The 10,149-nt window shown below is 55.8% G+C and overlaps 1 protein-coding gene across 6 annotated transcripts; it reads left to right on the forward strand.

The window, feature by feature from the left end:
- The first annotated feature begins 178 nt into the window (after positions 1-178).
- On the forward strand, positions 179-9,735 carry ATG9A (autophagy related 9A). 6 transcript variants are annotated; one of them, XM_082658582.1, is made up of 17 exons: positions 183-324; positions 601-669; positions 1,309-1,366; positions 1,784-1,915; positions 2,037-2,080; positions 2,928-2,992; positions 3,778-3,939; positions 4,131-4,272; positions 4,506-5,254; positions 5,335-5,488; positions 5,594-5,773; positions 6,181-6,429; positions 6,631-6,809; positions 6,911-7,028; positions 7,815-8,037; positions 8,235-8,380; positions 8,667-9,735. In XM_082658582.1, exons 4-17 carry the CDS (start codon positions 1,813-1,815, stop codon positions 8,670-8,672), a joined length of 2,520 nt encoding a protein of 839 aa, XP_082514708.1. In that variant the 5' UTR covers positions 183-324; positions 601-669; positions 1,309-1,366; positions 1,784-1,812; the 3' UTR covers positions 8,673-9,735. The 6 variants fall into 6 exon arrangements, with proteins under 6 accessions (XP_082514712.1, XP_082514708.1, XP_082514707.1 ...); XM_082658586.1 differs by lacking the exon at positions 601-669 and having other exon boundaries at positions 179-250; XM_082658581.1 differs by lacking the exon at positions 601-669.
- Positions 9,736-10,149: the final 414 nt, after the last annotated feature.

Below are 10,149 nucleotides of genomic sequence, written 5' to 3' on the forward strand. Positions count from 1 at the left end.
CGTCGCCCGCACCTGAACCCCTCCCCACGTAGAGCGCACAATTGGTCCCCTGACTTCCAAGACCCGCCTCTAGCCTTTAGTCCTGCCCCAGACGCCGAGATTGGCCGTCGTGTCTCCACCCATCATGTTCATTGGTCAGGCTAACTGCGGGTGACAGTGAGTGGCAGACGCCGGGCCTACTGCTCCGGGTCGGGCTGAGCCCAGTGGAGCCGACGGAGCCCCTGGAATCACCCGGGTCACCGTCCCTGAGGTGAAACGCGAGACCGGATACCGAAATCTCACGGCCCGGGTCGGGCCCGGCCAGGGGTGCCCTCGGAGCCCTAAGTGAGCTCGTGGCGAGTAACGGGGGAAGGGGCGCCGTGGGCGGGGCGGGGGCGCGCAGCCGGAATGTTTTGATAGCGGGGGCGCGCGGACGGGGGCGCGCGCGAGCGACGGGGCCGCGCGCAGGACTGTCCGCTGTTGGGAGCCGAGCCTTTGGCCGGGGGCCGGGCGATCTGGGGGCGTGCTGGGCTCGGGTCGTGGCTGCTGGGTGTAGGGAGGCAACCCAGCCCACCTGCGGTATCGGCTGTCGGACTGGATTGATTCCTCCAACGTTCGCAGGAACCCCTGAACCCAGGCCCGGCTGGCAGGGGCTCTATGGGCCCTGGGTCTACACTGACCCAGTAAGTGGTGAGTTCCCTGAGGGCTTGGTCAGCTTAGGACCCAGGGTTCTCACTAACCCAGGGAATCCCACCGGGGCCTGGTTGGGCAGGGCTCCACAGCCACGGGGTCTGCACTGACTGGTTGAGTGCCACCTAGATCATGCCTGGCTCCAGGACCAAGGTAACCCACAGTTCACCCAGAATCTAGGTCTACACTGACCCAATCAGTATATCCCATCCAGGAACTCTGCCTGCCTGCTGGGCCTTTGGGGCTAGGGAAGCAAGGGAAGGAGTTGACCAGAAAGGTCCTCTTTAGAAAAGACTCTCTTCTTGGCTTTTGGGTTTGGGGCTTCGTGGACCTTGAACGGTCCATCTAATTTCTGAGGCTGAAGTGGGGCAATGGAGAAACAGTCCAGCCCTGTACAGACTCAGTCTCCACAGGTTCATTTAGACACTTCTTGGGACCCTAGAGTTGAATGAGTGGCCGTGTATAATACAACCAGAGGAAGTACGCATAGCCCTAGGCTGGAAGGGTGGCTCTTTCCCACTGCAGCCTCCCTGCCCCTTGCTTGGCCGCCCCTGAGTATGGGGTGTCGGGGGGTGGTAGGGTTGGGTTTATTTCTGTTCCCACTCCCCACTCTCCGGGGCCTGACACCTTCTCCTCCAGCAGCTGCAGAGCCAGGGCATCGAGGGCTGGAGTGGAGCAGACACTGCCCATGGAGCTGGTAGGGCCATGTGCTTATCTCAAATCTCTGTTTACAAAGTGCTTCCAAACTGCTAGTCTCTTGGGAGACCAAGGTTTCTCTAGGAGGGGAGGGGGAGGACCCCTTCTCTCCAGTGAATAGAAGATGAAGCAGACCCCCCACAGGGCCAGAATCTGCCTTCAGGCCAGCAAGGCCTTGGTAGACATTCGATAAAGGCTCTGGGAATGACTGACCTCATTGGTCAGTGAGGGCCTCCCAAGCCCTGAGCTTGCTGCTCTCCTTGGGTTACTGCTCTTTCTCTGCCTTTGATCCAAGAAGATTGGTAGTGGAGACCAAGCCCAGGATTCCTTCTCACTCATTTCTGGTCTGGTAGGCAGGGGAGAAGACGAACAGCACCAGGTGTCTGAACCTGGGTCTCTCCTTCCTCATTACCCACAGGTGGACAAGGTGGACAGGGGGCGGTGGTGATGGCGCAGTTTGACACTGAATACCAGCGCCTAGAGGCCTCCTACAGCGATTCACCCCCTGGGGAGGAGGACCTGTTGGTGCATGTCCCTGAGGGGAGCAAGTGTGAGTTCCTGGACATGACGGCCAGAGCTGGGGCTTGGGGGGAGAATTGGTGGAGGAACACTGAGGGAGCAGGGGCTTCCACTTCTTCAGGGCTCTGACGTCTCTGCTCCTGTACCCACAGCACCTTGGCACCACATCGAAAACCTTGATCTCTTCTTCTCTCGAATATCCTTTGTGTCTCTGTGTTGGAGCTCTGGGACCTATAGCCTCTCTCTAAGCCAGGCCCCTGATGAGAAGTCGGTGTGGGTATGGTTCTAATCCTTTTCAGACACCTTGAGCCTGAAAGAGGCTAAAGAAATAATGATCATTATAAACAATGATACCTCACATTTATCAAGAGCTACGTGCCTTGCATTTTGTAGTGTTAGTTTATAAGGAACCTCTCTGAGTGTGATTCTTTTTGATGGTATGCTAATAACCATAATAATTAATGTCATTTGACTTATTCTGTGTCAGTTCTGTGTTAAATACTTTATATGCACTATCTCAGACCTAATAATCCTATGAGGCAGGTGCTATTATTCCCAACACACCACTACAGACAAAAGCTTAGAGAGGTTAAGTAACTTGGCCAAAGTCACACAGCTTGAAAGTCATAGAGCCAGGACTTCAGCTCAGGTATGTGACACCAAAGTCTGTACTTTTTTAAAAATTTAAAAATTTTTTTTATGCCGTGTTGGGTCTTCATTTCTGCACGGGCTTTCTCTAGTTGTGGCAACCAGGGGCTACTCTTTGTTGCAGTGCACGTACTTCTCATCGTGGTGGCTTCTCTTGTTGCGGAGCACGGGCTCTAGGAGCGTGGGCTTCAGTAGTTGTGGCTCACGGGTTCTAGAGCGCAGGCTCAGTAGCTGTGGCGCACGGGGGGCTTTGGTCCATGTGGGATCTTCCCGGACCAGGGATCGAACTCATGTCCCCTGCATTGGCAGGCGGATTCTTAACCACTGCACCACCAGGGAAGTCCCTGTGCTCTTAATTGCTGTCTATACAGACCACTTTCTCTTAACAATTACACGTTTATAATCTACACCAGAAGAATGGCTTCACTTGTATGCTCATCGGGGAGATCTTTGAGCTCATGTAAGTATAAGAAGGGATGGACGATGTGGTGAAGGAATACATTTCAGTGTTTCCTCTCTTTGAGCTCAACGCCTGGCCCAAACCGCCAATGCAAGTCAGTCCTAGGCTCAAAACTCTGCAAACATTTATAGTTTAAGGACTGGGTGTGACACCGTTTTACAGCCTTATCTTTTTTAATCTCGCTTATAAGGAGAGCTTTCCAAGTCCTGTCTCTTCCACAAAGAGAAGTCAGACTTGATCATTTCATCAGAGCTCCAGTGGAATGGGCATGGTTCAGGCAGGAGGTATCAGAGATGCCAGCCACTCACTTGAGAAAAATGTCTCTGTTCTGCCTTGGTTGCACCTTAGGCCTGCTGCTGAGTAGAGAGCCTGCTAGGAGGAAGGAGCCATATGGCTTTGCCAAATGTCAAGGGGTTGGGAAACCTTCCCTCCATAAGAAAAGAGTTCAAATCCGCAAAGGGCTTCTAACTACCAAAAGGAAATCAGGTACTGGGGACCACAGACCACAATTTAAGACCTTTGAAGGAGTCCAGCGAGTGGCGGCAGAGATTACTATGAGGTGGAAAAGCAGGCTGATTCTGTGGTGCCTGAAGCTAAGAGCAAAAAATAGGAGCTGGCTTGGGTCCCCTGGGGCCAAGCAGTAGAGAGAGCCCACACGGAATTCTCCAGCCCATTTCCCCAGAGGCTGCTCCCTAATTTTGGTCTGGGGCTTCCAGACTCTTCCTTTTTCCCATGTTATTTCACTGGTATCTCTCGGACTGCGCCCTCTCTTCCCAACTCCCCAGGCAGTTCCTCTTTGTGGTTGCGTTCACCACCTTCCTGGTCAGCTGTGTGGACTACGACATCCTATTTGCCAACAAGATGGTGAACCACAGTCTTCACCCTACCGAGCCTGTCAAGGTTACTCTGCCAGATGCCTTTTTGCCTGCCCCAGTCTGTAGTGCCAGGTAAGTGCTGCAGTTCAGAGGGCACCAGCGCCTGTTGTTCAGCTAGCAGGTGGGGAATGGAGTGGAGTGTGAGGCAGTAACATTCCCCAGAACACAGGCTCAGGCTCAGCCTCTCCAAATCCTTCAGGACAGCAGCATGTCTGCCAAGGCTCCTCAAGGGCCACTCCTCCTCCCCTTCTTTTCCTCACCAGGATTCAGGAAAATGGCTCCCTTATCACCATCCTTGTCATTGCTGGTGTCTTCTGGGTTCACCGGCTCATCAAGTTCATCTATAACATTTGCTGCTACTGGGAGATCCACTCCTTCTACCTGCATGCTCTGCGCATCCCCATGGTGAGACTGGGAAATTGGGCAGTTACAGCCACAGGCCAGGACGTCTTCTGCAGCTTGGGAAGTGGGGGGGTTGTATTCCCGGGCATCGGGCAGCCTCAGCCGTCCTTTGCAGATCAAGGAGCATCCGGTTAAAGGCTCCACTCAGAGGACCCCTGAGCCTCACAGCTCATGCAGGGCAAGGGGCCGAGGCAACAACCCCACCTTCCATCCCTCGTCTCTTCCCCACCCCATAGTCTGCGCTTCCATACTGCACGTGGCAAGAAGTACAGGCCCGGATTGTGCAGACCCAGAAAGAGCACCAGATCTGCATCCACAAGCGTGAGCTAACAGAGCTGGACATCTACCACCGCATCCTCCGTTTCCAGAACTACATGGTGGCACTGGTTAACAAATCCCTCCTGCCTCTGCGCTTCCGCCTGCCCGGTCTCGGGGAGGTTGTCTTCTTCACTCGGGGCCTCAAGTACAACTTCGAGCTGATCCTCTTTTGGGGACCTGGCTCTCTGTTTCTCAATGAATGGAGCCTCAAGGCTGAGTACAAACGTGGGGGACAACGGCTCGAGCTGGCCCAGCGTCTCAGCAACCGCATCCTGTGGATTGGCATCGCCAACTTCCTGCTGTGCCCCCTCATCCTCATCTGGCAGATCCTCTATGCCTTTTTCAGTTACGCCGAGGTGCTGAAGCGGGAGCCGGGGGCCCTGGGAGCACGTTGCTGGTCGCTCTACGGCCGCTGCTACCTCCGCCACTTCAACGAGCTGGAACACGAGCTACAGTCCCGCCTCAACCGAGGCTACAAGCCCGCATCCAAGTACATGAATTGCTTCTTGTCACCTCTGCTGACACTGCTGGCCAAGAACTGCGCCTTCTTTGCTGGCTCCATCCTGGCCGTGCTTATTGCCCTCACCATCTACGACGAAGATGTGTTGGCTGTGGAACATGTCCTCACCACTGTCACGCTCCTGGGGGTCACCGTGACCGTGTGCAGGTGGGCCAGGGGAGCAGGTGGGAGCAAGCCAACTAGCATTCCCGGGGGCTTATGTCTCACCATGACCCTGATCCCACTAGGTCCTTTATTCCGGACCAGCACATGGTGTTCTGCCCTGAGCAGCTGCTCCGCGTGATCCTCGCTCACATCCACTACATGCCTGACCACTGGCAGGGTAATGCCCACCGCTCGCAGACCCGGGACGAGTTTGCCCAGCTCTTCCAGTACAAGGCAGTGAGTGGAGTTGGAGTTAGGGCCTGCTAGAGACTGGCTGATAGCCTGGTGGCGAGGGCTGGGCTCCCTCCTGCTCTCTTGTGACCCTGATCCCTTCCCTTTTAGGTGTTCATCTTGGAGGAGTTACTGAGCCCCATTGTCACACCCCTCATCCTCATCTTCTGCCTGCGCCCACGGGCCCTGGAGATTATAGACTTCTTCCGCAATTTCACCGTGGAGGTCGTTGGTGTTGGAGATACCTGCTCCTTCGCTCAGATGGATGTTCGCCAGCATGGGCACCCCCAGGTATCAGGAAAGGAGGGAGGGGGGCAGTTGGCCAGAGGTGATGCTGGCATATACAGTGTCTTTGGGCAAACTGCAAAAAGGCACCCTTCTGAGCCAACAAATCACAAAAAGGCAGCCCTGCCTTGGGGCAACCCTGTACCAGGGCACACACTGCTTTGTAAACAGGAGCCTGGGCTCGATTATAACCTTAAACTTGCACCCTTGGCCAAGCTCCCTGAAAGGCACAAACCAAGCAGCTAGCCTGGCATGTGGCTACTCGTGGGGTGGGCACCAGGGCCCCTGGACAAGATACAGCAGTGCATTGTGGTCTCTGCCCTCCAGGGGCAAGGCCTCCCCACTAGCAGGAAAGGTACAAAAAGGGTTCCTGTAAGGGGACAGTCCTGCTCACTGCAGCCTCCCTTGTACAGTGGCTGTCCGGTGGGCAGACGGAGGCCTCAGTGTACCAGCAAGCCGAGGATGGGAAGACAGAGTTGTCACTCATGCACTTTGCCATCACCAACCCTGGCTGGCAGCCACCACGTGAGAGCACGGCCTTCCTCGGTTTCCTCAAGGAGCAAGTTCAGCGGGACGGAGCAGCTGCAGGCCTTGCCCAAGGGGGTCTGCTCCCGGAAAATGCCCTCTTTACGTCCATCCAATCCTTACAATCTGAGTCTGAGGTGCGTTCCTAGGGACTGGGAGATGACAGGAAGAGTGGACTCCAGGAGCTGGGACGTGGGACATGCGCATGGGGCGGAAGGGCCTACCGGGTCAGTTTCCTTCTGTCCAGTCTGTGCCACTGGGTCCTAATGTGCAGAATACTGGGGGACTCAGAGGCCTCCCTATGCCCTGAGAATTCTACCCACTCTTTTCTTTCATAGCCACTGAGCCTTATTGCAAATGTGGTAGCCGGCTCATCCTGCCGGGGCCCCCCACTGCCCAGAGACTTGCAGGGCTCCAGGCACAGGGCTGAGGTCGCCTCTGCCCTGCGCTCCTTCTCCCCTCTGCAGCCTGGTCAGGCTCCCACAGGCCGGGCTCCCAGCACCATGACAGGCTCTGGGTGAGTAGAGGTGGGCCATGAGAGGAGGGCATGGCAGTAGCCCCCAGCAATTTGTGTGGGTCTCAGAAATGTTGATGACTGCTGTCTGTGCTGGGGGGCAGGGTGGATGCCAGGACAGCCAGCTCCGGGAGCAGTGTGTGGGAAGGACAGCTGCAGAGCCTGGTGCTGTCGGAATATGCGTCCACTGAGATGAGCCTGCATGCCCTCTACATGCACCAGGTGAGTGGGCTGGAAGGGGCAGGGTCGTAGAACCAAGGTGGCGGCTGAAAACAGAGGGTTTTAGATGTGAAGCAAGACCTGGGTTCAAATCTCTTCTCTGCCATTTACCTGCTCTGCAATCTCCATTCCCACATACATCCTCTTCCTATCCTTTTTAGCCTAGCTTACTTTTACCCAGGCCTTTTCCGCACTTGTGGTTTCCCCTGCCAAGAACCTACTTCCCTGAGATATCCACAGGGCTCCCTCCTTCTCATTCAAGTATGCTCCTTCTTTCCCCATGAGACCACCTCTGGCCACCCTGAGTAAAAGCCTCCCTTGCCTACCCTCCTGAACCTTCCTGTTCTGTTTTTCTCTCCATAGCATTTAGCACCATGGGACATTGTATTTTTCCCTTATTTATTTGTTTATTATCTATCCTTCCCCACTTCCCCCAAGTATATAAGCCCCACAGGAGTTGGAATTTTTGTCTATTTTGTTCACTGCTGTATCCCTAGCACCTAAAAGAGTTCCTGGCACTTAGATTCACAACCAATTTGTTCCAGAATCGAATGACTGGGGAAAATGAGAGCTATTACAATTTATGCACAGGCTTGTTCCAGGGATCTGCTGAGAATTTAACCTGTAAGATATCATGTGTATGTTACACATTATTAACACATCAGATACTCTGGGTCAGTGATTCTAGGCGAGGCAGTATAAATGGGAACTGGCCGATACCATGGTGGAGGGTAGCTATTTCAGACAGATATTCTTTTGTCCCCAACTAATGAATCCCCCACTTCTCAGCTCCACAAGCAGCAGGCCCAGGCTGAACCTGAGCGGCATGTGTGGCACCGCCGGGAGAGTGATGAGAGTGGGGAGAGTGCCCCCGAAGAGGGGGGAGAGGGTGCCCGGGGCCCCCAGCCTATCCCCCGCTCCGCCAGCTATCCCTGTGCTGCATCCCGGCCTGGAGCTCCTGAGACCACTGCCCTGCATGGGGGCTTCCAGAGGCGCTACGGAGGCATCACAGGTATCCACTGGGAAGGACACAGAGTCTTCAGGGAAGGGTGGTCCTTCTGGGGCCTCTAGGGGACGAAAGAAGTCAGAGGGACCAGACCCAAGGAGACTAATCCCTCCCCCGCACTTCCCCCTACCCCCAAAAGCCCCAGCACCCTTCTCCTCGTTCCTGTTTGAGTTCATTCTAAGAGTATTTACTTGTATCTTTAGATCCTGGAACAGTGCCCCGGGCTCCCTCTCACTTCTCTCGGCTGCCCCTTGGAGGATGGGCTGAAGATGGGCAGTCAGCATCAAGGCACCCAGAGCCCGTGCCCGAAGAGGGCTCAGAGGATGAGCTTCCCCCTCAGGTGCACAAGGTAAGGGCTTCAAGACCCCAAAACAAATGCCAGAAGCAGTAACTTGCAGGCTGAGGTCAAAACTTCTCATGTGAAGGGAGGTGGGCCTCTCAGGCAGAGATACTGCAACTTCCCCACCAAAGTACACTTCCTTTTCTTCCCTCACCTGCTGTGAAATCCAGGACTTGATTTTTCCTTTGCTTACCTCCTCAAGAATCAAGTTTTCCGTTTCCTTTATCTCCAGGCTTCTGTTGTGTAAGCAGATAGCTGAAGACTATCTCCATTACCAACCCTTTTCTCTCCACAGGTATAGACGAGGCTGAGGAGGGTCCCTATGCCCCAGGATGGAGGCCACGGTTGCCCTGCCATCCCATCCGCCTGCCATGGAGGGCTCCTCTGAGTGTTGCCTGGCTCCACGCGTGTGGTGTTTGTGTGTCTGTGCCTGGCCAAGGAAGGTGCCAATGCTGGGCTCGCCACAGCCCCAGGAGAGAGATTGGGGGCCTAGGAACCAGGGCACACAGGACTCTAGCCTCATCCCCAGGACACCCCTTGGCTCAGAGTGTGGTGCTAGAAACTGGTCCCCAGCCCAGCCCCAGTACTGCCACCTTTGCACCCAACCCTGCAAGTCTCCAGAGGACTGCCCACCACAGAAGCTGCCAAGCAGGGAGAACCTGTGCCAACTGTGGAGTGGGGAGGTGGGCCTGGACCCTCAACCTCTGCAGCCGCCCTCCCCGCACCCTGAACAGATGAGCAGCTCAGGCTGTGGCCCTTACCTCACCCCCAGTTCTCTCCCAGTGCTGCAGCCTGCTCACCTCTCCCCTGCTTCCTGCACATCACTGGCATGTGTGCCACTTGCTCCTGTTCCGTTCGCTTGTTCCCCTTCTGTTCAGCTTTTGCTTTGTCTTGGTGTGGAGGCTTTAGCTCCTAGCTCCCCTCATGCTATCTTTTTGACACTAAGAAGGAAGTTTCTAAATTGCAGGAGCAGGATGGAAACTCTTTGCTGCCCTCTCCAACTTTTAAGATGGGTCCCCCGGGAGACTGAGGCCTTCCTGGCCCCTATTGCTGCTTATTGTACCCCGCCCCACCACCTGCACATGGGATGGACAGGGCTGGAAGTGTGCCCTCGACTGGCTGCCTATCAGCAAGAGAGCTCTGGCCTGCATCCCACTGTCCCTTGAGGGGGATGGAGGGGCGACAGGACGTCTTCGCCTTGGGCTGCCGCATTGCATGCTGGGACCCAGCTCCTTCCCTTCGCCCCACCCCTCACCCAGCTGCGGTCCGCTGCGGGTGAGCGGTGAACTACGCTTCCCGAACTTACAGCGGAGTGGGGTGGGGACCGTGTACAGCTTGACAACCCTTAATAAAGAAGGGATTTTGACCAGGTCGCGGCTTGTTGTCTCGAGTGGCCAAGGTTCTGGGGGCAAGCGGGGTGTGGGGTGTGTGTGAACCACCCAGGTGGCTGGGGACCGGGTCGGCCATGTGGGAAAGCTGGCCAATGCGATCGCTTGGATATACCGACCTACTGGGCGAGCAGAGGGCAGCTTCCGATCCCTGGTTCCGTGGAGGTCAAGGACTCCGGCAGGACGTGCGGTCAGATTTCCCGCCCTGAGCACGTGACCATGCCGACTCCGCTGTTCTATTTTGCCTTCCCTAGCGTGCACCATTCCCCCGCCCCTTCGGAGACACTCGGCCAATGGGGCCCTGGGTAGGAGCTGGGAGCGGCCCTGGTGGGCGGGGCTGCTGCGGAAGAGAGCGGCTGGAGGCAGAGGCTGAACATTCCTGTGGGCCCC

Source organism: Grampus griseus, assembly GCF_964374135.1.
Source record: "Grampus griseus genome assembly, chromosome: 7".
Taxonomy (NCBI): domain Eukaryota; kingdom Metazoa; phylum Chordata; class Mammalia; order Artiodactyla; family Delphinidae; genus Grampus; species Grampus griseus.